The following is a 27,535-nucleotide window of genomic DNA, read 5'->3' on the forward strand; positions in this document are numbered from 1 at the left end:
CAGAAAATACAAACTGCAGCATCTTATAGTTGGTATCGAACTATCAATTCAGGAACGAAACTAGGGGGCAAATCTGTCAAATCAAGAAAATACATGTAAAAGAAAACAAAAAAACTCCCGAAAACAAAAAAAACTGCCGAAAACCAAAAGTTAAAAATCCAATCTGCACATTTTGTTGTTGACAGGACATCGAGAGTCGAAACATACTACTAGAATGGAATTATCGACAGAAACAAACAAACAACTACTTGACTTTTTCGGTTTATGCCCAGCAAATATTGGTGACTGCTTACCACTTTTACCCTCCTCTCCACGTCCAGTACAATAGTAAAAGGATCTTATCAATTATCATCAACAGTTAGAAGCTTTAGATCTAATCTAATCTAATCTGAATCATACTGATTAACTATAATCCTAATAGTTCTAATCAGCCGGAAAAAAAATGTCAGAACTCAGAATTTAAGAGTGATCTCACTTCCATTGCTCTCTTCACCGTCTTCTCTCAGCACCAAAACTTTTCTCTCAGCAGCATTATTTTCACCATTGCTGTCAACCTTCCAGCTACTGCTATCCGACTTGCCATCCTCGATGCTCTCCGACCGGTCGCCGTTGCCGCGGACATCAGACTCAGGAGAGCTTTGGGTCTGTGAGGGTGGCTTGTAGACATGGAGCTGGTTGTGGAGAGGGTGGTGGTGCAACTGGTGATGGGGTGGCTGAGGTGGAGGAGTCTGAGCAGGATAGAATTCTTGGGGCACTGGGGTGGCACAGTAATGAGCCGATGCATGGGTAGTTGGATGTGGGCCGTAAAGGGCGGTCGGTGCTCCTCCATGGGCGGCGGCGGCAGCTGCTGTAGCATACTCTGGCGGAACCCATATGCTCCCTAAAACCACCAACTGGGGTGCTGCAGATACTGCAGCTTGTGGGCTTGGACTAGGCCTTCTTGTGTGAAGTCTGTATTTCTGTAAGACCAATCAGACAAATGGTAACATGAGAAGAGCGGCAGCAATGTAGAGCAGTTGTTGTTGTTAGGGATCAATGACTTGCAATGTTTATTTGAATATGCAGATTTGATTGCAGAGTAATAGTTTACAAAACAACTTTGACAAAAGAAGGATAATGGTAAAGATCGAGTCTTTCATGCAGACATGCATGTCTGTTGTACTTTGTTTCCGGTTCTGAGTGCACTGCCTGTAAGAAAAAGTGGGGGGAGAGAGAGAGAGAGCAATTCAGAGTGCACTGCCTGTAAGAAAAAGTGGGGGGAGAGAGAGAGAGAGCAATTCAGAGTGCACTGCCTGTAAGAAAAAGTGGGGGGAGAGAGAGAGAGCAGTTCAGTACTAGAGATCAACCTGCAAGTGGCTTTTAACTTCATCATTGGTCAAGCCGTCAACCTTCATCAGTTCCCTGATTTGTTTTGGGGTGGCCACTGCAATCATTAACCACAAACAAATCCAAAAGATTAGACTACTGATGATCAGTCACATGATAATAACTGCACTACAGTAATTTCTTCCATGATATATCAGTACTCCCGAACGATGCTAATAATAATGATGGCTATGCCATTTGACCATCAACATCAATTAGTACCACTTTTCTAGTAGATACTTGTTTAAAAATTAGTAGTACCTTGGGAGCCACCTAGCATCTGAAGTGCATTAACAAATCGCCTGTGCAGATCAGGGGACCAGCATCTCCTAGCCTTCCTGTGGGTCTGACTGCTTGTAGTGTTGGGATTGCTATTTGTTTGAGAATCAGCCTGACCAGTTGTAGCTCCTTTGCCTTGTTCCAATACTACTCCACTGCCATTGTTAACCCTACAAGAACTTTCTCTCCTTAAATCGCTTTCCGGAATGATCTTTTTGTCTCCCGCATGATCTTTATCTGGAGAAGAAGCAAGGGCCAAATCCGGGATTGCCCTTAAAGCGTGGGATGGACAGGAAATTGATCTATCTTTGGAAAATGGATGGAAAGCTCCTCCTCCGTTTCTCTGCTTGTTGTCCAAAACTTGCTTAGGATTGACAGCACCAAAACCAATATCGGTAGTTCCTTTAGGAGATGTCACGGGGGATTGTTGTTTGGTTCCCTGATCACTTGCTTGACTCCATAGTTGTGCCGATGTCATCCAATTTGCTTTGTCAGACATGGTTGGCGCCTTATCTGATCCTTCCGAACTTGGATGCTTGAGAGGAATGAATTCCTCAAGGAGGGGCTTTGGCACCTGGTTAGCTCTGTAGGACTGTAGCTGCTGCCTTGAAGCCTCCATTGCTGATAATCCGGACAGTTAAAAGCAAATAAGATTGTAATACAAGTTAATAAAGTTCAGAGCTTTAGGCTTTTAGGTGAATTATTTCTTCTTTATGTCGTGAAAATCATATGTCTAGATTAATAGCCAGCTACTTCAGATGCTATATAGATTCATTCGCTACAAATAAGTTTGTGCAGATGCAAAGCTCGTATTTCTCTATCCTATCAATGGAAAATACGAAAAGAAGACTAAAGCTAGGTACTACTACTTCAAAGAACATGCATGAATATTCAATATCTGGAATTTACAATTTTTGTTTCTTTAACTTGTCAAAAAGGCAAATGTATTTCTCCAAATGTGTTGCATTAGTAAAAGCCTGAACGCTTGCCTAAAATAATGGGAAAATGTGCGTGACACGGAATCATAAATGGTTGTGAGCCTTGATTGATTACCATTGGTAAGCAGTTGCATGCAAAGTGGAAGCTCCCGTTTGAAAGCATCAATCTTGAGCCTTTCTTCTTCAAGACGAGAAAGAAACTCCTCAAGCTTATGGGCCTGGTCAGACTGCTCTCCCACAGATTTTAGAAGCATGGAATAGCTGTGGGGCTTGCAGTCGAGGCTAAGCTCTGAGGGTGATGCCATCATTCACGTATATCCTTAGAAACAGCAGTTGATAATTTAATTAATTTACGTAGATGTTCGACAAGAATTTCTACTCAAAAATAATGTTCATGCTCAAATAGGAAGAATTAGGCTGTGAGCGAGAGGGGGGCCTCTTTGCTTAGTTCTTGGTTTCAAACAGAGAGAAAAAAAAGGGGGGGGGGGAGTGTGTGTTGGGAGGGAGAGAATGGAAAGGGATGTTGTTTGTGAACACAAGGAGGATTGAGGAGGGAGGGGGATGGTCTTCTTTTTAGGGTTGAGTTCGAGGGAGAATAAAGCAGAGGTTATGAGAGAGAAAAGGAAAAGCAAGGAAGATAGATAGATAGATAAAGAGCAGGGATGGTAACTTCTTGCAAAGAGCAAAGGCAAAAAGCCAAAAATCAGATGTGTGTGAAGCTGAAGGGGTGGGGTGCCTTTACTTACTTACTGCCTTGGCTGGGAGAAGATTAGAGAAGAGAAGAATCTGTGAGTCCTTTTTTTAGCTCTCTGACACCTGCGGGGTGGGTCATGTGGGTTACTGGTTAGGGAAAGTGTCTCTTGTTGGTTGTAGAAGAACCTTTGCCAAGGCTCGGCTTTGCTTTGGGACAGTCTTTGTACGAATTCAAATCACCAACAGAAAAGATGATTCTTCTTCTTCTTCTTCCTCGGTCTTACTTTTTCTTTTCTTTTTCCCTGTGCACGGTATTCGGATTTTGTTCATAAGCCTTGGTTTAGCATAGAATTTTTTAGAAAGTTGTCAATTGAAAAAAAAAAAAAAAAAAGCACATTTGGCCTAATGGGAATCTCAATTTTTTTCTTTTCTTTTTAGAAAAGTAGCCATGTACCAAATGATTCTTCAAGGCATGAATAACCTTTAATCCGTGGCACAAACCAAATATGCATGCAAGAATGGTGCATGGGACATATACTTGATAGCTATAGTAGGATACATAAGGATCAGTGTCAAAATTAATTGGGAAGAAGCAACTCTTGGTAGGTTAGTAGCAAAGATTGATGCAGGCAGAAAGCGACGAACCCCGCCATGCAGTGTTTGCCTTTAGAATTAACATATACTATAGTTTACAAATATTAGTGTAACATATTGAAGGAAATAATTTGAATCACTTTGTTTGGATTACACATTATTTACACACACTGACTTGCTTGTATCATCAACATATTTTTCAATCACCTTTTTATCTCGCATACATCACATCAAAAAAGTACTACAGTATTTTCTTCACAAAATTATCTTAAATAATCTACTATCCAAACACATAAACATGTAGCTACTGGCTGCACGTGCATGAGTTGAGTAACATGCATTTGTTTTGAACTCACTTTGTACATTAATACTTGTATTAGATGATACTCAATTTATACATTAATAGTGCTTTATTAGATGGTGATAGCGGACGGATGGATTGGATGGTAGGGGGAATAGAGCGTTAAAGAGAGGTTGCGAATTCGAGACCTCTCACTTACCATTTAAAAAAAAAAACTAAAAAATGAATTGTGCAACTATTCTCATGGTGCCATTAATGGAATGTCTTATTGCCTAAACACAGTTGGGGGGGGGGGGGGAATGACAAAAAACGAAAAGATTTTGGACCTAATCAATATAGTATGTCTCAGTGCGTGTGTGTGTGAAGAAGAAGAAGAAATGAAAGAAGATTTGTAAATGGCCGTGAATCTTTTTATTATTATTAAAATTTGGGAAAAGGTAAGCTAATGGCGGTGATCGACTAATCATGTAAATGGAAACCTCTAGGGAGGCGACAAGCGGCAGAATTTAGCACACGTATACGGTTATGGTACTTCTTTAAGGCATCCTTCAAAAGCAATTTATTTATTTATTTTTGGTTTGAATTCAGATGATTCTGATTTAATTACTACCACACTAGCTAGCTAATTAACACTACTAGTTCATAACACGTAAAAAGGTTTTTTTTTTTTTTTTTTTTTGCCAGAGCATATACTGCCATTAATATATACCATCCACCCTTTTGCAGAATTTCTTTGTTGTACGCACAGCAATTAAGTATTTAAATAAAAGAGGAGGAGAGGATATATTCAAATTTGTGTTGAGTATCAATCGGCCAAGAGAGAGCAGCTCACTTTTTGGTTTCAAAAGTTGCATAATTGTTCTGCATTTGAGTGCAGTAGGAGGAGGAGGAGGAGGAGGGAATATATCTACAGTAGTGATTATAAAAGAATATAATATTTGCTTCCAAGCAAGGAATATCTGAGTTCCAATTCTACGATTCTAAATTAAGGGGAGAAAAAATAAACCCGAAAGTATTAAAAATTAAAAGGGAGCCTATGGATATTTGCATCTCTATCTCTATAAGCTATATATATTTTATTTTAAAAAAAAAAGGACATTAAAGGAGGAGGAGATTAAGAGGGAATCTTCTTCTGCTACTAACTTTAATGAAGTGGGTAGGAAGGTAGGAAGATTCTTTGTTGATATTTCACAATTTCTTTTGAGAAAGTTCGGATCTTGGGTCAGGATCCACATGTGAATAATCAAATATGAATTCCAAATTTTATCCAAAAAATGGTTTTCCATCACTTCTTGGCTAAGGATATACACATTCCAGGAGTATACTACAAGGCTGAGACTGAGAGGATGCACGCTCAACTCGATATACATTTTGCAGCCAAAAAGGAATAAAGAAAAAAAAAAACTTATTTGAAGCGGGGCGGCGTTCTTGAAGAAGAAAAAGAAGAAGAGATGGATTGGATGGTACGAAAGAAAGAAAGAGAGCTTCTGGATTCGAGACCTTTTCCTTAAAATTGAAAAGAAAAGTGAGAGGTTAATTCCCAATTAAATTTATAGTAGTAGTAGTAGTTTTCAATTCAAAAATAGATAACGGCACTCCAAATTTCGAAATACTACCAGAGAGATAATAGTGCCAAGAATTCCCTTTGTCAAAAATGTGATAATAATATTGGTGGGAGTATAAAAAGAGGCAATTGGGGCATGACGATGAAGAGGGTTGGCTGGTCACTTTCTACGATCAGTCTTCTCGTACAAGACTCCAACCCACGCCTTTTGTGCAGATTCTCTCTTCTTTCTCTCTCTCTCCCCCTTCTTTATTTATTTCTTCATCCTTTCTCCTTTTCTACTTTCTCTCTCTCTATCTCTCTCCGTGTAATTCTGTACTACTACTACTGCTCTGCATGAAATTCACTCCTAGCTAGGAATCAATTTCCCTTTTTTTGTTTTAAATTTATTCTCTCTCTCTCTCTCTCCGCGCTCAGTGTCTAGTCTGGGGAATCAAAAGACATGCATTTGGATGGCATGGCAATGCGTGATGGCGGAGATTCTCCTCGAGACACGTGTCGTGATATTCCGCCCCGATATCGTCGTCCTTTGTCTGAATATCCCTTTTGTCTGGCCTATAAATCTGTAAATATGTATGAAGTGGCAACCCACAGAATATTCGCCTCCAATGAGAATGTGAGACGGAGAAAGAAACCCTTCTCCTCATCGTCATCCCCCCTATTCATACCAGCGGAGGCCGTTGCATCCTTCAATTGCTCCTCCACTCGTCCATATATTTCACCCAATTCGTCGATCGGAGGCTGTTCTTAGCCCAGTTTATATAACAAATTTCTCAAGCCCATCGATTTCGTAGATATATTTTTTATGTAGCTAACAAATTTCAAGCTACAATTCCATGCATGCATGCAACCGCGGAATTGCTGAAATCTATAGGATGTTTCCTTTCAAACTTACAAATTAACTGACGACCTGTATTGCTGCAATTCTTCCATTATCATCCTATCTAAAGTCGCCGTTGGAATTCCAATATATAGTAATTAAGATGGTATGTTGAAATTAACTTACTTTTAGTATCAACTATGAGAACATGAATTTCGTTTCTGAGCACACAAGTTAGTTTAATACTCCCTCCGTCCCACTTTGACAATCCTGTTTCTTTTTTCACACAGTTTAAAAAAAAAGTAGTTAACTTTGTTGGAAAAGTAAATTTAGATTACTATTTTTCTAAAATACCCTCACATTAAATATGGTACAACTTTATGAGAACTTGAATTGATGGTAAAAAAACAATCAACTCTCATTAAATGTGATAGGTTTATAGTAACAGCTACTTACATTGAATAAGGGTATTTTAGAGTATTCCCTTTTCTTTCTAATTTCCGTTTTGGGTAAAAAAAAAAAAAAAAAAAACAGTGTTGATCCCAGTTAACAAATATTCTGGTGAGGAAAACTTACTTTGATTACTTTCAATAACAAAACTCTTCCTTCTTAGAATCTGATTAATCTTGGGAAAACGAGCTTATAAATTCTCCTCCATTTGCGGAATCAAGATTGCACAAGGACCAAAATCGCCCATAGAAAGGGAAAAAAAAAGCCTATCTTGTGGTAGTACTTTTTACAAAGCCCATCACGTGTGTTTCTGCAAAAAGAAAAGCCCAAAGTAGGAGCATTGTATTCTTCGGTGTTTGATCCTCCCCGATGTTCTTTTCAAGTTTCCGCTGCCTTCATTCTTTACTGAATTTTGCCATTGCTTATATATATATATATATATTGCTACAAGCATTTCCCTTTTTTCTTTTTGTGTAATCTTGATTATAGTTGAGGACTAGAAATCAGTTTCAAGGGAACAAAAATCTAGTACCAAACTAAACGTCTAGCTCGTTGAACTAATGAACTAAAATCCCAAGCATACTATAGAAGGAAAAGTGAGGCAGCCTGGCAGGCATACATGCATGCCAAGGCTTTTTGATCAGATGCCTATCTAATAAAAGTACAAAACTAATGAAAGCCAGCCTAATTAAGGAAGTTGGAAGATGCATAAAAGCCAAGTGGTTTTCTAACATACTATACAGTGTTTTATGGAGATGCTTAGCTGCAAAGGACCTACGTACGTGTAGCAAGGGATCACAACGAGATTATTAGTTTAGTTGGAGTTGGAAGAAGGCCAAGAAATTAAAGAATTGCAGTTTTGGGGGGTGGGGGGGAGTATAAGAATAATCAATGAAAGTTCAGACACCGATACTCGATTTTTTAGAGATTCTATTCCTCTTTATCCAATCCAACTACAAGACTTTGTTGCGCCTGCTTTAACAAATTAAATTGATTGAAAAATGAAAAAGGAGAGAAAACATCAAAGAATTGAAAATTCCATCCAGTTCAAATTCAAAAGGGCTATATGTAAAGTGAGGAGGAAGAAAGAATGGTCTTTAATCTTTATTGCTGCATTATAATTAAGGATATGAAATATTCTTGGTATAGAGGGCTTTGCGGAAAGCAAATGACAGGTACATTTACGGGCTGTAAGGCTTTGTCGTAAGAATCATTTTAACTGGGCGTATCAGAAGACGATGACCAGCATCACCAGAAACCGATCGTTCTACTACTACTAAATTCCTAATAATTCATTTGGGATAGCTAGATTCGACGATATGGCCACCAAAGCTCCATTATGCGTCAATGATTGATGGATTTTGGCTTTGGGGGTTTTTACATTTTCAGGATACTTATCCTCCTCCAAAGTTCTTCCTTAATCACTGACTGCCGTTCCCCTCGCTTCTATGCATGTATGCTTATCCACTATCCATTTAATATTCGAATTTCATCCCCCCTCCCCCCCCCCCCCCCCGGCACCTTTTTTTTTTTCTGGTGCCATGAAAGCTTTGAGAAAATTTAACTAGTTAATGAAAATTGAGTTGTTTACCTATAAAAAAGTAAAAAGCGAATGTAAATCGCTACATGCCCGTGCAAAAGACACATACATGCAAATATCTTCTTCTTCTTTTTTCTTTTAGTATCTATCGCAATGAATCGTGCGCATATAAAATACTAGTATCACTTTTCCTTGAAAATTCTTACACAGATAAACGGGTTATTGAAATCAACGCGGAAGAAGGTGTGTTTGGATTTAAAAAAAAAAAAGAGCAGTGAGGTTGGAACTCAAACAACCTACTTGAAGAATCATCGTTTAAACATGTAAAGCCATGGATGGCCAAGCTATTTAGAGCCTATAGACTAGTAAAAGATATTTGTAATTTGATTTTTTTTTTTTTTGGTCTTGTTTGAGATATATTAACCAGGTCATGAGAGTAGACTAGATGCATGGCTTTCACCATAGATATACGAGTCTGAGAAAATTAGTGGTAGCTCAAGTGTCGAAATTCGTTTTAGAGTTTGACCTGCAGAAGGCAGGAGCATAAAGGGTGTATAGCATCTGAAGCATGAGAAAGTGGGGAATGAATTCAGAATCACTCTGGTCGGCCTCATTCACAAAAGACGCCTTCCCAAGCAAAAGATGAAGTTTAGAGTATTGCTGAAGACAAGAATTCGAGGAAATTGATAGAGATGGATCAAAATACAGGTCTAACAAATGGTTATTCATTTCTCTGACCCTTTAGCTTTCGCGTCTAGTGTCAACTAAAAGTTCGGAATCGCTCATAAAGCCGATTTTCAGTCTCAGAAAAAAAACGTCTGCATTCTTTATTGGCTATTTTTCAGTTGAATATATGCTACTAGTCCTTTTCTTGTCCATTACTTCCTTGAAGATACTCTTCCTTTTCCTATTTTCTTTTTTTGGGGGGAGGGGGAAGGGGGGGGGGGGGGGGGGCAGAAGAATACGTTTGCGTGTTTGACCCAAAAAACTAGTTAGTATTCACTTAAATACATGTTGGAATCCCCAAACCCTAAATTTTTATCATTCCTTTTTGTGCTTATCCTGACAATGACACATAAGCTGTGCTTAAAATACAAATTTGTCATTCCCGTTTGATTATGCTGTGATAAAAGATCAAAGCTTTGGAAGTGAAATATTGAGTTATAGAACCAGCAAATGCCAGCACCGCCCGCCCAAGGAGAATTCGTCGAGGAAAAATTCTTGAAAGAATACATATGATTGTTACATTTATTGAACAACATGACCAATTTTTTTACCCGGGCCTTGTGATTATTGTACATTCTTTTTTCCCAAATGCACAATAAATCTGCTATATTAACAGAAACCTCCAAAAAAAAACCCACTAAACCTCCTTTCAAATAAATAGTCGAATTGCTGGTGAAAGATTAACAAAATTAAGTATGAAAGCAAAATAGTCAAAAAGGCTAAGGCCAAGTTTGGGAATTCATGAGAACGAAGAGAGGAAGAGAAAATTTAAGTTACGAGAGGAAAGAAAAGAAAGAGACAGAGATTTTGTAGGTTTCGCCCGTTTCACGAAGAAATTTAGGAAGAATAGAATGATTTACAATTGATGAGGCAAATATGATTCTGATCTTAAGCCTTATACCTTAGGTCACAATTTCTCCACTTTCTATAGAAAATTGTTTTAGCAATTCTATCCTTTCATTTCCTCCCATTTAACTTACTCCTTTCTATTCATACATCCCAAACGACGGAAAATTTTTGCATTTTATATATATATATTTCCTTTTTGGTGGTTTCTTTGCTCTTTTCATTCTTCCATTGCCTATTGAGAATGTCGAAACCAGAAGAACTCTAGTCGCTAGAGCTGGCCTGGAATAGGCCCAAGATAGTTTAACGTCTGGAGGTCAGCCTGTTTGCAACTACTATCAGTTTCCCATCAACCTAGCTCTGGGCCAGCTCTCGAAGGATACCACGCAGCTGTCGGTGGTTGTTTGGGCTGGATTCCGGCCTTGAATCAAGCTGTCTAATAAAGCATCATCAATTGTCTAATTAGTGATTCCATTTAGAACTGGTCTATGTTTTTCCTCAGGAAGGTTTTAGCTGAGGTTAAGAAAAAAAGTAATTAAACAAATCTCTCGCATACAACCCTCCGAAAATTTGATTATAATCACAAAACGAGGCTTCGTTCGTGCTCTATGATATCTATTTTCAACAAAAAAAAAAAAAAAAATCGCTGCCAATGAACTGGTCTCCGAAACATCCCTGCATGCAACATGGAGCCACAGATTGGTGAATCTTAGTGCACCTTTTAATGTTCTCAATTACGTATGCTTCACTAATTGATGCCTTCCAGTCTGTAATTTTCCTCTTGACAGACAAACCGTTCATTGTTTCTTGTAAAGGTTACCTACCATCCTTTTTGTTGGCAGCATAATCGCGGTTTCATAAATTATATAGGTCCAAACGGCAGTAGAGACGCAACCCTATGATGAGGATTCTTGCAAAACACACCATTCATTTTCCATACCACGGCCATGGCAGCAACCAGTCTCGACTTTCACCAGTTGACAGTGCTGGTGCTGCTCTAGTCGAAGTCTACATGATTTGCATGAACAAAAGTAACAGAAATTTGTAAGAGCACTCACCGTGACAGTAACTACACAAATGTCCATCCACAAACATGAGATTTTCTCTGAACCCATGTGGCAGCAAAAGCTCAGAATTGCAGAGAGCTCAGGATTAAGACTTGACAAGCTTTTCCAAAAGACAAACCCATAGACATTCATCAGCTGCATCATAAGCAATTTATACAACACCTCCAAGTAAAACAAGCAATAGAGATGGACAAGACACCATAAAAATGAACAAAGAATATTAAGACTTCCACCTGGATTCTTGCAAGCTGCTAAAAACAGATCAACTGATGCAATGAAATGCTTTGCCCAATCCAAACAAACAAAACTTGCATGAGATACGCAAACATTTTGGTTCTAAACTGAACATAAAAAAGCTAGCAAAAGCAAAAAGAGAGAAGCAGCCAAAGTACAAGCAAACCTCGTAAAGTATACAAATTTTGTCCATGCAGATTGTAAGTGGTTCAGTAACGCACAGAATACATAGATTCAAAGTCAAATAAAACGTTACAGGGGAAGGGAAAAAAAAAGAAAAAGAAAAACAGAAGCAGAGGCAATGCACAATGACAACTGCATACCACTGAACATGCACTTCTGGCTTCTGTGCACCACTCTAATGGCAGCAGAAAAGTCTCGCTTTTTGACCAGATGGGAATGTAAATACTTATATGTTTGACCCATTTTTCCCATGGTTCCTTTCTTGATGACGAGGAATATCCAGTATCAATGCATTATGTATAGAAAAGTGACAAAAATGAGACAAGTTCCTTTCATACAGAGAATGTCCTGTTTGTAAGAACTAAACTTAAGGTTTGAAACAATGACAAAATCTAGGGGCAGGGCAAGAGTGAAGAAGCTAGAATTTATCAGTGCTGAGTTGACAAAAGACTTAGAAGGGAAATCCTTTTTGGACGCTTCTTTTTGAGGATTCAGCTAATCTCTTAATACCTTTTGCACTAGTATAGAATGACATCAATTCCTTGGCCACAGCCTCCGGGTGACAACTAATGAATGCCTTGATAAATCGCTTCTCAGTCATCCTCAAAGCTCTTACCATAGAAGGTCCCCTGACTTGAGGAACAAGACCCATATCATCAATCTTCTCTGCAAGAAGATAACGTGGTCTCAACAAGGTCTCCAAATTGAAGTACAGGAGACATGGATTACGTAATACACTGCTGGCAGAGAGCTTCATAGTGCCCAAAATAAAAGTCATGTTTCTCTGAACTTTATCAACAGAAAGTGTTAATAAAAGAGGAGAGCGTCCAAATAATTTCAGTATCTCATCTTCAGAAAAACCAAATTTCTCCAAATTCGCCATCTTTGCATGGATTGTCTCAAGACGAGAGATGGAAAAGAGAGTAACTACATACTTATACATCCTTGAAACCTTTGAGACCCCAGTTCGACGTATGTAGTCCATCTTTGCATCATTCAGAGTACACCGGGGGATCAAGGTGGGCCGAGAGATGAGCATAGGGACCAAGTCCTTTCTGCTAAGACCAACATTCTCGAACCTGGCAATAACAGGCTTTATACTATTATGAAGGTCATACGTGAGCAGTGATGGATTGCGGAGTATAGCCTTGAGCAGAACTTCCCTAGAACCAAACAGTGCTTGAAGATACTCGATGCGTTCATCCAAGTTTTTATTGAGTCGACAATTGAGAAAGCGGGGACGACAATAAATAATCTTTGCCAGGTCAGATGAGGAGATACCCAAACCACTGAGTGTGTGAAGCTTGGATTGAAGGTTGTTTACATCCATTTTACGCACGGATGGCCGGCGGAAAAAAATAGTGGACACATCATTTTCACTACAACCCCAGCTCCTTAAAACATCAGCAGGATCTAATGGTTTCTTTTGAATACCAACAGTTTTAACCTTTTCACCATAAGTTTCAACCACTGGCAAAGCTGCTGTAGCATAGGATCTAGGGTTCAAAATGACTGTTTCAATCGCAAAAGCACTAAACAAGGACAGATTGAACCTTCGGGTGGCTGAAAATAGGGAGCGCAATTTGACTAAAGCACTTAACTTCAATTTCATATCAATCTGCAAATGGGGGAGTATTCAGAGACTATGAGGATTTATATGAAATAAGAACACTTGAAGCAAACCACCTAGAATAATTGAAGGCAGGTTCCCAAAAACAAGGGTGAGCCCCTAACAACCCAGCAAAGTAAAGGGCTTTTCTGCAAGCAATCAGCAAATAAAATGAAAAGAAGTTCAGCACAGCCATCCTTGGACAAAACAGGAACTGTTTTAATTACCAAACTAAGCAACGAATTAACGTTGAGAACATAGAGAAAAACATCAGTTAATTATCTCCAAAAAGTACAAACAACAAAATATCAAACGCCTGCCGAATGTGAGCAAAGCAAAGCTGCAGTTTTATGATGGATGCATGCGCATGATTCAAACAACTTAAGCGAATAACTAAAACCCACATTGCTAGACAAATTAGAGAAATTCATTGTGCCAAATTAAATCATCACTTTTCTTGTATGAAATACTTACGACAAAAATCTAACCCAGAATCAACCACTGCAAAACTTGTGAAAGAAAATGTACTTCGTCCAACAGCTTGCACTGAAAATCGAAAACTACACCAAAAACAACAAGAAACTAATACAGAATAACTTATTGCGCTACATCTCAAAATCCAATATGATTTAAGGTATCGTAGGCGTCGAAAAACTGGAGGGAAAAGCAGTATTAAAATATTAAAGCCGATAAACAAAGATAAGAGCGAAGAGGAACTTACGTCGGAGAGGCGAAGGAGAAACTCCCGGCCAGAGGTTTTAAGGTTTTGTCTGAATTTTTCCAGTAATTTTTTAGTCTTTTATTTCTTGAGCATACGGGCAAGTGCCAATGATACGGGATTTTACTGTTATACCCTAGGAATTATATATTTTACTGTGGGACACAGTAACAATTTGACGGGTAAGCAGTTCATGGTGACCGGTGAGTTTCTTGAAAATAGGGGGGGTTATTGGAAAACCATGGAGGATGCTGTATTTTTACACTTCTGCAAATCTAAGACGTTGTTGGGAGAAATCATAATTAGGACTCCTTTTCGGAAACAAAATTCTAAGAATTTTTTGGGTCTAAAATAAGGCATCTTTCGCCGAGGAGAATTTTGAGTCGTAAATCAAAATTGTCATTTTTTTTCAACTTATTTCTAGTTTGACTGCATCGGTTGACCACAGTCTTGTAAACTGCTGCATCAGTTGGAATTGGTAAGATGAACAAAGCTCATAATGTTGCCCGACTCAAGAAGATTAATTAGTTCAAGGTGCATCTATTCTTAACTCGAACGCTATCGAATGAACAAATTCATAAGAACATGCTAATAGCAACCACTTTGGGCTACATCTTGTTAACTAGAGAATGGGCTGTCTTTCATATCACTAATAGCTAGGCAGAGGAAACAAATAGGTACAAAATTCTATTTGTGTTGTAATCATGCACAAAATATTACATTATTGTTTTTGAATTGTAACAGCCACAACTATTGCCTATATTTCTCCAACCAAAAGTTGTCTTAAGCGTACAATAATTATCCCCCTAATTCGCAAATTTTATTATTATTATTTTTTTGGCTACAAATGGGGTGGAGTAGCAACTTCTAATATGTCAATTCCAAGTAATTCCCTAAGTTCAGTAATTCACAAACTAAGTACACTGTAAATTAAATATGAGGTTTTTATGTGACTTCAGAAATACAAACAAGAAAGTAGTTTGGAGTAATGGTGAGTAATTTCAATTTTCTACAGAAGATAGATGATGCCTCTCTATACAAGGTCTGGAGAGTAACTCTTTTTAACCTCATTATTTATCGGGAATTTCGCCAATTTCGTCCTTAAACTTTTACATTAAAATCATTTTCGTCCTTTATAATTTTTTTAGCCAATTTAGCCCTTCGACTATTTTGAATTCTCTAATGTAGGACTTTTGCGGCGGCGACACCCCATTTTACATATTTCGTACATGGGTATATCTGCCCTTTAAATTAGACTTTTTAATTTAGACGGACCTCTGACCGTAGCTCTTCTTTTCTGATAGACATCTCATCCCATTCACCAAAAATTTACACAAACTCTCTCACACTCACACTCAAATCATGAAACGAAATTCACAAGAAAAAACAAAAAATCAAGAACCATAAGGAAAGTGAAGCAAACATACTCTCAAGGAGAAGACGTCATTTATGCCGACCTAGACGAGACGGCAAGCCAGGTGGCGTCCAAGAGTGGAGTCAGCAGAGTTGAAAGGAATGGGAGATTGGTGGATGGTAACGGCGCCATTAGTGGGGAGACAACCGACGTCGTTGCTGAGTGGCTTACACGTGTCCAATGCTCCGATCTTAGTGTCCATGTTTTCGACGGTGAGACGAGGACGGCGACGTCTAAGATGTCAGTTGTAGATGTAAGTAAAGAGTAACAGAAGGATAAAGTGAGAAAGTTCCAGAAAGTTGGGGAGAAAAGATGGAATTCCAATCCGTGGAACTATTCTTATATTTACCTTTGCTCTTTCTTTTTTTTTTTTTTGGTGGGTTCGATAAGGAAGGAAATTTTTTTTGCCTTGAGGAGCAGGTCTCGGCCTTTCTTTTGGAATGGGTGGTGACCGGTGAATGAATGTGGGAGAGCAAGTTTGTATATATATATATATATATATATATATATATACACGTGGTTGGCTGGATGGTCTTAGTTCTCAGAGCCCAGAAGGGTTACGATGGCAGAAGGAAAAACAAACGGAGGAAACCGGAAACCAAGGGCGTCTCATCTTTTAACAAAGGGTGCCTGATTATTTTGGTATGGCGGTAGGAATCAGATTGAGGCACGCAGGACGTCTTAAAGAAGAAATGGCTCTCCAATTTCGTTCATCTACAAAACAAAGCATACGAGAAGAAGATAGCAATTTCAACAGCTGTGAGGGTTGAATTGGAATCAGTATGAACATTGTTGATTAAAGGCTCTTCATGATCTGGTAAGTCAAGATAATGAGAAAGTTCATGACTTCCTAGATGATCATTGGAATACTTTTCAAGCAAGTAATCAGAAGAAGCATAATAAGAGCTTGGAACAACATTGTCATGATGAATTGGTGGGAGGAAAGTGGAGTTGAACATGGTGTGGTAGAAAGGCAAAGACTTGGAATGTATTGAGTAGTTTAATTGACTTTTGGTATGAGAAAGTGAGATCATCATCTATATATAGTAGAACAGTGAAGTTGTCATTTTCTTTAAGAGGTTTCCTAGCCTACTTCCTAGCAAGATACTGTGGGCTTCTTTAGCAGTCTATGTTATGCCAGAGAGCAAGCCACCATTGCAATAACAAAAGAATAAGAAATTTTACTGGTTGGCAGCAACCATGAATGGAGGATCGAAGAATCAGAACCAAACAAAATAAGTTTGCCGGTGAGTAGATTTAAAATTGTGTATGAGAGAGATTTCTCCTTTAAATTTTGTTTCAATTTTCCTTTTGGTTCTTGGTTTTCTATTTTTTTCTCATGGATTTTGTTTCTTGATTTGAGTGTGTGAGAGAGAGTTTGTGCAAGTTTCTAATAAATTCAGATGAAATTTTCAATGAAATTCATCGGAGAAGAAGAACTACGGTCAAAGATCAGTCTAAATTAAAGAATCTAATTTAAAATGACAGATATACCCATCACCGGTTGTACAGAAAATGTAAAATGGAGTGTCGCGGCCGCAAAAGTCGTACATTAGAGACTTCAAAATAGTTGAAGGGCTAAATTGGCTAAAAAAAATTATAAAGGACGAAATTGATTTTAGTGTAAAATGTTAGGGACGAAAATGGCGAAATTCCCTTATTTATCAAAGGCCATGAAAAAGATTAGTCCTAAAGAGCTCAATATTGTTAAATTGCAAGCGATCATGAAAAATTAATAGTATTATAGTCCTAGGCAACGCCCGATGATGGAATATGGGAAAGAAATTCTGTGTACAAATTATAAAGCCAATTGGTTCGCTATGTCAGCTACAGCCCAAGTATTGACGGTGGTTAAGGATCTCGCTGCCTAAACTCAACAAAAGTTTAGCTCAAAACTGTCCCCTCTTCTACCAGTAGTCTCCACAAGAACACTTGCCATCTCTAAAATGGTGAAACCGGTAAGGATCCCTCAGTATGATTTTCCTTTGGACTATACTACTCACAAACTTGAAAACCGTATGGCAATCTCCACAAACGCGAAGATTTTTGAAAACCCTCAAGGTCGAACCTTCGGGAGTACTTATCAAACCATATGCAAGTGCAAGTCTCTCACTGTGATTCCACAAATTGTGCTCCTTCTGTTCTTCATCAGTGTCATGCAAAGCAAAGCTAATATCAGCAACATAGCCTGCTTCATTTATCTTTTTCCTCAGCTCCGCAAGTTTAACGTATATCTGCTCGGACTTTGGGTGAGAACGATCTCCTATTCCAAATGTACTAACTTCAGTTTTCAACTTAACCCAACTGCACGCAGGCTGCTTCTTTACACTATTTGATTCCATTTCAACCCTTACATTCTGTACATCTTGCCATTTCCCAGACGCTGCGCAGACATTTGAATATAAGACATAAGCTGAATCATCCGATGGCTTGGTTTCAAGAAGACGTTTAGCAGCTTTCTCTCCCAAATCCATGTTTCCATGTATTCTACATGCTGCCAACAAGCTTCTCCATATAAAGTCATTTGATGGGACTGGCATATTTGTCACAAATGCTTCAGCTTCAGCTAGTCTTCCTGATCGTCCAAGAAGATCAACTATGCACACACAGTGCTCTATTGCAGATGGGACACCAAAAACTGAAGTCATTGAAGCAAAATACGCAAGACCCTCATCAACGAGACCCCCATGACTACATGCAGATAGAAGAGAGACAAAGGTGACATGATCAGGTTCTGAACCATACTGCAGCATTTCATGAAAAGTTTCCCTAGCCTTTTGAAAATACCCATGCCTAGCATAAGACGATATTAATATATTCCAAGACAATCGTGACCGCAAATTCGGTTGTGGAAGCATTTTTAGGATATCATCAATCTCACCACATTTACCATACATATCCATTGTAGAATTTTTAACATAATGATACGAGTCAAACCCCAGTTTAATGGCCAACCCTTGAAGTTGTTTGCCTTCCTCCAAGGAAGCCAAGTCTGCTGCTACCGCCATTGAAGCAGAAAGGCTAAATTGGTCAAAATCCACTTTAGCTCTTTGCATCTCCAGGATAAGTTTCAGAGCCTCTTCTCCACGCCCGTGACGAGCATTTGCAGCAAGCATGGCATTCCAAGTTACAGAGGTCTTGTTAGCCAATTCATCAAAGATTATATTACTCAAAGAGAGTTCACCACAGTTAGCATACATTGTGATGAGGGAGTTCTTAACATATTCATTTCTTTCAAAGCCCGTCAGAATCATATGTGCATGCAATGGCATTCCAAATCTCAGTAGGTAGGATGGAGCTGAGCAAGCACCCAGAACACTTATCATGGTAATGTAGTTTGCAGGTTCGCCTTTTTCTCTCATCAACTTAAAGGCCTTCACAGCCTCATCTGGTTCTTCATTCTCAGCATACCCTCCAATGAGTGCATTCCATGTAACCAACTCGAGCTTAGGCATTTTCTGGAATACCTGCTTAGCTTCTGACATCATCTGACACTTTCCATACATGGTGACCAATGCATTCCCAACTATCAAATTTTCCTGGAATCCAAATATGAGGGCAAGTCCATGGACTATCTTGCCTTCAACGAGGAATTCAGGATCAGAACAAGCAGCCAATGCACTTGCAAAAGTCACATAGCTGATAAATTTTCTTATGCCCAAAAGGCCACCCAACACTCTTAAGGCATCTAAGCTCCTCCCTTCAGAAACATAACCAGCCATCAATGAGTTCCATGAAATTAAATCCTTATCTTTCATTCCCTGGAACAAACTTTCTGCTTCTTTGGATCTACCAGTCTCTGAGTACATAGTAAAAAGAGTATTAGACAAACAAATGTTTGAATCAAATCCCATTTTCACTGCTAAACCATGAATCCCCTTTCCCCACTTCAAATTCTCGGGTGTACTGCTGACTGAGACCAACGTGGAAAGTGTGGTTGCATTTATATCACCATGCTCACAGCGCATCACATCAAAACATGTAAAACATTCCTCACAAAGTAAATTATTTGCACAAGCAGCTATCATCGAATTCCATGATATGGTGTCGCGTTCAACCATATTATTGAAAACATAGCATGCTTGTTTTACACCACCGAAGCTACCAAACATGGACACAAGCGAATTAGCAACAGAAATGTTTTCCTCAAATCCTGACTTTATGACATGACCAAGCACCTGATGACCCAAAAATTCGTCATCAAGAGCGCCAGAAGAACTAATAACAGTAGTAAACGTGTTCTGATTATAACCAATTCCTTCAAGTCTCATTCTTTGATACAAATCAACAACCACTTCATCATCTCCATCATTGGAGAACCCAACCATGAATGAAGTCCAAGAAACCACATTTCTTTCAGGCATCTCCTCAAAGAGCTTTCTAGCACTCGACATAAACCCATATGCACCGTAAAAATGCAATAACGAAGTGCCTACGAAAACATCATGTAGCAGCAGCCCATTTTTCAACGCCAAGCTATGAATTTGACGCCCTTCAAAAACCATGCATTCTACCCTAACAAAAGCTGTCAATAAACTCGCAATAACAAACCCACTTAACTGAATCCCTCGAGCCAACATTTCAACGAAGAGCCTAGTCGCATCAATGTAATAACCCATCTTAACATAACCGGAAACCATATTATTCCACGAAGCATCATTTCTCGCCGGCATTTGATCAAACACGTGCCGTGCCTCTTGAATTTTCCCAAATTTCGAATACATCCCTATCAAAGTATTTACATGGAAAATACTTAAATTGCTCAACATCCATGACTGTCTCAGGTCCTTCACAAAGAGCCCATGCAAAGCACGGCCGACTAAGTTGTCTGTGATATGTGAGAAGCCTTTGCTGAAAAATGCAGAGATTTCTGGGTCGGGATGGTCGAGAATGTAGTGAAGAGTGCTTTCGTTGTCGGTTATGTCCTCTTCTTCTTTCCATGGTTCTGAGATGGGTTTTGGAGAAACTCTAACGTAGTCGGCGATTGCAAGATGTGCTGAAGAAGCAGTAGAGAATTTGAGTTTGAATGGCAGGCCAAGTTTGAGAGTTGGAAGCTTTCTCCTGCAGTACCTAGCCAGCTCTGCTTAAATTCACAAAAAGCGCGGGCTAGGTGGGATCTTTGGCTACCGGCGGCTTGTGGTGATGGTGATGATGGAAAGTTCAGCTTTCAGTTTCTGCAGTTGTTCAGAACCAGAGAAAGAGGGAAACTGAAGGGGCAAATCAGTCTTTCGAAAACTTTGAATTTCTTTTCTTTTTTTTTTTTTTGTCTTCCAACTGCTATCATAGCTGCAGACTATTTTGAAAGCAGGCAAATTGTCAAATTGACCCCTTAAATGTTTGGAAAAAACTTTTTTTAAGTCCTTCACATTCATAATTAGTCAAAATAATCCCTCAAATATAGAAATATTGTCCATTTGGTCCCGGAGCTTATTTTTGCTTAGTTCTTGGGTCAAAAGACGCACACCTACCTTAATCCATAATTTCAAGAGCAAAATGGTAACAAAATCTGTCTCCTTCTTTGTCAAATGAACTCACAATACTCAACTGGATTCAAGTTTTACTTTCTTTCTTTGTTTATATAGTGATTCATCAATATTTTTCGATTGTTTTTATTATTTTTCAATCTAATATCGACACCTTTTTCTTCGCCTTTTGTGACGATGCACTTCTGAAGTTTTGTTATTAGAAATTGGGGTGTGGTTGCTTAAAAATTAGAAATAGGGTTTTAATGGTTGAAAATCGGGGGAAAATGGTGGTCATTTGTATGTGTGTGTATTTTTTTTTCAGTGAAGAGAAACGAATATATTCCCATTTTGCCATTGTAATTATAGGCATATGAGATAGGTGTGCACTTTTTTTTTAATTGTAAAATTGAGCAAAGACGAGTTCTAGGACTAAACACGCAAAATTGTTTATACTAAGGAATTATTTTGACTGATTTTAAATGTAGGGTACTAAAAGATTTTTCTTGAAAATGGAGGGACCAACATGGCAATATTTCCTTTTGAAAGCAGTTTAACAAAAGTTTCATAGCTGATTTTGTCAAAATGATCACTATTTCCATTCTCAAAATTGCTCCTGTATAGAGGTGTGCATTTGGAACAATTTTGATTATTCAGTAATTTGAATTCGATTTTTTTGGTTATTTTACTTGTACACCTATTTTCAATTTCAAATTGGAAATAACTGAATTCATTCAATTACCGAATCGAGTTCGAAAACGGTCATGAAATTGGTTATAACCGAATTGGATAGTAATTTCCACGTAATTAAATGGAACTCACTTGTGTAGTTGTATACACTTAGTCACTTATAATTTACTAAAGATGTATTGCATTATATTTACATTTATTCGTATTTTTTATATAGTTTAAATGTTTAATTTGCAAATAACTTGATTGCTTTCAATGGTGAATGTTAATACACTAATATGTTGACATACAATTCATATACATTCGCTTAGATTGCTTAATCATAGTGTTTAATTGTCTACGTTCAAATAAGATTAGTAATGAAAGAATATAAATTCACATATTGTATATGTAATGTAAATTTAGAGTATACTAATCCTTGCAGGTTAAAAGTTACATATTCAAATATTTAATGATTCAAACATAAATGATGAATCAATATCTAAATTCTAATCACTAATTATGCTTAATATTTAGTACTGTACTTGTACTTATTATCTAATTCTAATTATGTATAAAAGGGTAAGTATTATAATTATGTATATTTGTAGTATTATAATCATATAACAAATACTAAAATAATATGTTATACATCATTATATATTTTTATGATTATAGGTACAGGATAATACTATATATTATCTATTATTAATAGTATTTACCTATACAATGTATTAATAGTATATAACATTTATTTATATAATATATAATTTTATAAACTAATTTGATATTCGAATGCGGTAATACTCCATATGCTACTGTCAGAAGATAGAATGAGGTATTAAAATCTAGGGAAAAAGGAAAAGGCCTTGAAATGAGTTTTGGTACAGTTTGGCTTGGTATAAGAGTAGAGCTTAGTGTGTTTTTTGTTGCAGAGATTCACGAATAAACAGGAAATATATGCAACACGGACAGCCACGCGTTATTCAGAAGGAAAACGATGAAGTATAACTAGGAACCTATTAAGAAATTAAATTGCCAACTTCCAGGTGATTATGCACTCACTAATTAAGGCAAGTTCGGAGGAAATGAGACTCGAAGAAACTTATGGATTTACTGAAGCATCCAGATTGTTTAATTGCCCAAGGAAAGAATAATTGTTGATGATACTATTCAAGACAGGTGCACCGCAGCCCCAGTTACGATGCTGAGCTCTTAAATGCTGGAACGGGGCCATAGGTAGGCCTGCTCGCGAGCAACTCGAGTCAAAGCTCAGTTCGAGCTCGTGTTGATCGAGCTTGAGCCGTTCGTCAAGACATACGCCTTCATTTCTTAGGCTCGATAGCTCGACGAATTGCTCGTTTGGCTCGAGTAAATGTAAAATTACAAAAATACCCCTGAATCAATTAAAATTTACAACTTTCTACATACTCGGAGTCTAAGCTATAATCGATTTCGGCCACAGTAGTCTAAACTTTCCTCCTTCCTTCGATTAGCTTAACTTCTCTCCACCGACCGACTGTCCCAAACTCCCACTGCCATCGCTGCTACTGCTAGCTCCCTCTCCACTTCCTCCCACTTCGGCCACTGCCATCCTTTTCCTACATCGAGCCGAGCTCGAGCTCGAGCTCTATTTTTCGAGCTCGACGAGCTCGAGCTTACATATAAACAAGCCCGACTCGACTCGATAAGTTTAAAACTTGATTTGACTCGGCTCGTTTGCACTCCTATGGCATATGAACATGTGGGAGTTGCTTTGGCAAATTCTGTTATCAAGACCAACCACATCTGGAAGGCAGTCAGTGAGCGTCAACACCGCTTCAATTGAGCACCCACCCTAGCAAGCTTTCATTGCGATTTTGCTGCATGCATATCTGAGTTGGAAGCAGGCTTGTCAAATGCCTTGGTGATTATGGTGTTAGTCTCCTAATGTTGGCGAGTTGTTTAGTTCTAACATCACCCTGCATTTTGGTTTTTGCCAATGTGACATGTTGCAGGACTAACGAAGTTCAAAATTGAGCACTTGAGGGGTTTGAAAAGATAATGACGACAAGAAACACGAGGGGCTGAGTGCCAACAGGAGATTACTGATTTCAGATTTCTTCTTTTCGCTAGAGATAAACCATTCTCAGAGATTGCAATGTCTGAAATAATGAGATACGTCTAACATCCAATCCAAAGTAGTGCTTTTTTGTAACTTTCCCTTCAAGTTTGGGATACTTAGTTGATTTTTAAATAAATATTTTGATTGCTAATGAACTGGGCTGTCCTCAGTAAGCCATAAAATATCAAGGTATGCCTGAGTGATTACATCTAAATAAGTTGGAACTGCTAAAATCAAGTGATTACTGATATTTATCAACCAGGGTATTGATGAAGAAGCTCCATGTGAAAATCCATATTGTTCTGTTCATTTTGGATAACTAGAGTTACTGACATGGAAACTAAACGCTTGTCGATGTTCTAAAGAACAAACAGCTGATAAATCTGTTAAGATTTTGCAGTGGAGCTGTTAGGCATCATGGTCGAATTACACAGAGAAATGGATGGGACCTGAATCATCCTTAGCAGCTCCATGGCAGACAGCTGACCATATGCATCAATTACTCGCACAGCCAACATGGTTCCTTCAAGTAGCAGGTTCAATTCAAGAATGTAGTTTTCTGATTCCCTACTTTCTCTTTCATTAGAAGGATTATGGGCATTAATAAGAACCGTTGCCAGGAGTAAGGAAAAGGAGAGCAAGCCGTATGGAATTAAAACCACGGTGGGTGGCCAAAAAGGCACAGGACTTTATCGCGTCACATGGTCCTGGATAAGGTTTTAAACAAGTCATTGCTTTAATGATTTCCGACATGAGCTTATTCCCAGATCTTAAAGCTGTGGCATTACATGATGAAAGTCCCATGTCTGGAATAATAAGTATACCTGCACAACATATATGCGTATAAAATTTGCTATTTCTCTGTTTCTTTCCACTCTTTCTTTAATCTGGTCCTCCTGTGTGAAGGTGGGATAGCACGTGAAGAAAAGTTTGTCAAACTCAATAGCGACCACACCAAAGTAGAGCACTTGCTGCATTAGCAAGAAAGGATCAAAGTAACGTTCGATTCTCATTCCGCAGAAAGAAGCTTTTTTTTAATCAAAATCATAACGTCTTTCAGCATGCTGCCTGCCCATCCAAAATGATGTCCGGGAAGCCCCCTGGAAAAGCTACCTGCTAGCGGTTCCATGATGAAAAGGTCGCCGGGAAATTAATATTATCCGCATTCTTAATAATCAGAAGAAAGATGGGAGCTGATAAAGATTCTGTTTAACGATTGTGGAACGGATTCTGGGAGTTAATTTTGGTGTAAAAGCTTAACAAAAGCAGAGTCGAGGACCAAGGAAATCTTAGCGTGCTTTAATATTTGCTGCTTTCCAAGGCAGTGACATTGCAAGACTTGTAAGTAAGGCCGCAGCCCACAGGAAATGATTTTCTGGAAAGCAAAGATGGGGACAGAGAAAGAAAGAACAACTATCCAATGCTTATGAAACATCAAGGCGAAGATTTTACACAGTTTTTCCAGTGGTGTCAGTGCTTTTAAAATTCTGTCGTGCATTTCAGAGCTAATAATTGGGACCTAAATTTGAATGGAAAAAGATTCATGCAGGCCAAAAGATTTCAGAGCTAATACTAACTGTGTTTTTTTTAAAAAAAAAAAAAAAAAAAAAAAGTCTTTTCTTTTGACAAAGTAAGGCAAAAGATTTTATCTTTACAGAGCAAACAGACATTCAACAGGATGGTTCTTCCCAGGTTTGCATGTACTGCTATGGTACAGGGGGAAATTTACAGCGAGAAAGATGGAGTTGACATGAATTTGGGGGCAGGGAGAAAGATGGAAATCAGGAGTTGATAGATAGATACAATTGGGGCCATCAACATCAAGCGCGTCATATAGATATAATCCAATTGTTGTTCCATAATTGAGTCACCCGCTGATTCGCTCCGATTTCTTTCCAACGACATTCTCATTCTCAAGCCTAAAGTCTATTTTATCAAAAGTCTCACCCTCCCTCCAAAAGCCAAAACTAACTACTACTCTTAATAAAGCGGAAAAGCTATTAATGTCATCGGCCTACCCTTCAAATGGGGACCCCATGGCTTTGGCTTTGGCTTTTGAGTTTGGCATCCAAAGAACAACAATCATATTATTAACGTCGAGTGCATTTTTGTCCAATGCTCAATTTAAGCTCCATGCTTCTGTTTAGACATACAGATGGGCACTACTGCTATAACACATCTGATTAACCCAAGAAGAATCTGAGCAGAAGGGGATTAGTACGTGTAATTACACGAGAATGAGATATCTCAAATCATGCCAACAAGAAAGAGGCTAACTAATCTCCAAATATGGCATCAAAAAAGTAGCATTGGTATGGCTGCTTTAACTTGAAAAGTAAAAAAGCTATGCTACTTAATTAGTCTGATCAGACAGAAAGGAGGGGCAATTACATTTCCTGGTTTTGTTGTCAATGAGGGAGATGCAGCACAATTTCACAAGATGCACAAGCCTGCAAGTCCAAGGCCAAAAGGCAAAGGAGAAGTGCCATTTTGTTTACGACAAAGGAAATAAATGTCTGTTATTCCTTAACTGATTGAGACTTTCAGTGATCAAACCTTTAAAATTTAGTAATATGATTGGCCTTCAATTAAGGACTAACGTGTTTCATTGCTCCGTTTCGTGCTTTTCTTTTTCTTTTTCCCCCACCATTTTGCAAGCTGGAAGAAAGGACTAGCAGTCTCTGGCACATTCATTCCCCCCTTTGTACTAGTTTCCTTTCCTATGCAGGTCAGTCCAAACCTCAACCACTCTTTCTAAGACTGACTGGTAATTCCTCTACTTTAACAACCGTAAAGAGCTGAAGACCACATGACTTGTGATACATGCGACTACTGAGTGTGTCAATTGCAATTTTTGCACTTTTTTATCAGGGATAATCAGATCAGACGGCTCTTGTCTTTCTTTTTGGGAGGGAAAAAAATAATCGTTGTATTGAAGATTAAGAAAGGAAATGGGGACTTCATTAGTTTTCAAGATTCTGCCCGAGGTCAAGGTTTCAAATCATGTCTCCTATCAATTGTTATAATAAGTGGCTCTTCTAAAATATTCATACCGGTGCATAGCGCACGCATCTGATTCGGTAGCGGTTCAATTCCCACCGATCTTTCGTAGGTCTAATTGGACATATTCCCAAATAGATTAGAATAGAGTAAAACATAAATAAAAGCCACGGTGACAAAAAAAAAAAAAAAATCGACTTTTGTTTATTTGAATCTTAGCAAGCAAACTCTCTCGAAGAGTGGTGGAAGTATTTAAGAGGCAGGAATTCCAACTCTAATACTGATGAGTTATCATGTGGAATTTTCTATATTAGAAAAAAGACAAAACAAAGCCAATAGAAAAATAGGCATGTTGTTGTAAAGTTAACTCCGGTAAAATTACAATAATATATATTACCATTTTTTTTTTTTTTACTTTTATCAATCCTTAACTCTTACACCATTTCTATTCCTATTTTGACTTATATTACTGGATTAAGTAAGTGGGACTAAGAGAAATGATTCCTGCCTCTGAAATATATTATCACACATTTTCAAATTTCATTATTTATTGTAAGTGCAAAGGGTTAGAGGGTGAGCGTGGTAGCAGTGCTAGTACGATGCTACCTACCCATTGGTTGCAGTTGCACCACAGGGCAGGGCATGACGGAATGCCTACTGCCTGCGCTGCTCCTTTAGCTTGTCAGAGAAAAAGAAATGTCTCCACCAAAAGCGAGCCAGCCTGTTTCCCAATCCCCTGCCCCACCGCCCCCCCCCACCACGATCCCCGTCACTCTTCCGATTATTTCCCGTTTCTCCTCCCCCCTTCCATTTTGTAATAACTCTAAAGTACCACCAAAACCAAAATCAAGCCCCCCCCCCCACTTCCTTCCACTGCTCATTCCCACTTATCAGCCATTTATGCCACGTGTCAATTTATTGTTCTCCAGTTCAGAATGCCATCCATCATTAGCAACTAA

General features: G+C 38.4%; 3 protein-coding genes across 8 annotated transcripts; all 3 read right to left on the minus strand.

The window, feature by feature from the left end:
- Positions 1 to 150: 150 nt before the first annotated feature.
- On the minus strand, positions 151 to 3,242 carry LOC113692292 (myb family transcription factor EFM-like). Its single transcript, XM_027210685.2, has 4 exons — positions 2,698 to 3,242; positions 1,627 to 2,265; positions 1,347 to 1,423; positions 151 to 959 (listed from the first exon to the last, which is right to left on the minus strand). The coding sequence occupies exons 1-4, from the start codon at positions 2,888 to 2,890 to the stop codon at positions 453 to 455; spliced, it is 1,416 nt and encodes a 471-aa protein (XP_027066486.1). The 5' UTR covers positions 2,891 to 3,242; the 3' UTR covers positions 151 to 452.
- An 8,634-nt stretch (positions 3,243 to 11,876) lies between these two features.
- On the minus strand, positions 11,877 to 16,742 carry LOC113691815 (uncharacterized). Of its 6 annotated transcripts, XM_072052625.1 has the most exons (3): positions 15,691 to 16,742; positions 15,355 to 15,574; positions 11,877 to 13,358 (listed from the first exon to the last, which is right to left on the minus strand). In XM_072052625.1, exon 3 carries the CDS (start codon positions 13,210 to 13,212, stop codon positions 12,052 to 12,054), a length of 1,161 nt encoding a protein of 386 aa, XP_071908726.1. In that variant the 5' UTR covers positions 13,213 to 13,358; positions 15,355 to 15,574; positions 15,691 to 16,742; the 3' UTR covers positions 11,877 to 12,051. The 6 variants fall into 6 exon arrangements, with proteins under 6 accessions (XP_071908726.1, XP_027065917.2, XP_027065915.2 ...); XM_027210116.2 differs by having other exon boundaries at positions 11,877 to 13,218; positions 15,355 to 16,742; XM_027210114.2 differs by having other exon boundaries at positions 15,355 to 16,742.
- A 324-nt stretch (positions 16,743 to 17,066) lies between these two features.
- Positions 17,067 to 20,422, minus strand: LOC113692066 (pentatricopeptide repeat-containing protein At3g26782, mitochondrial-like). The gene has a single exon (XM_027210406.2). The coding sequence runs from the start codon at positions 20,108 to 20,110 to the stop codon at positions 17,249 to 17,251; it is 2,862 nt and encodes a 953-aa protein (XP_027066207.1). The 5' UTR covers positions 20,111 to 20,422; the 3' UTR covers positions 17,067 to 17,248.
- Between the last annotated feature and the right edge of the window lie 7,113 nt (positions 20,423 to 27,535).

This window comes from Coffea arabica, chromosome 6c, assembly GCF_036785885.1.
Source record: "Coffea arabica cultivar ET-39 chromosome 6c, Coffea Arabica ET-39 HiFi, whole genome shotgun sequence".
NCBI classification, from domain to species: Eukaryota; Viridiplantae; Streptophyta; class Magnoliopsida; order Gentianales; family Rubiaceae; genus Coffea; species Coffea arabica.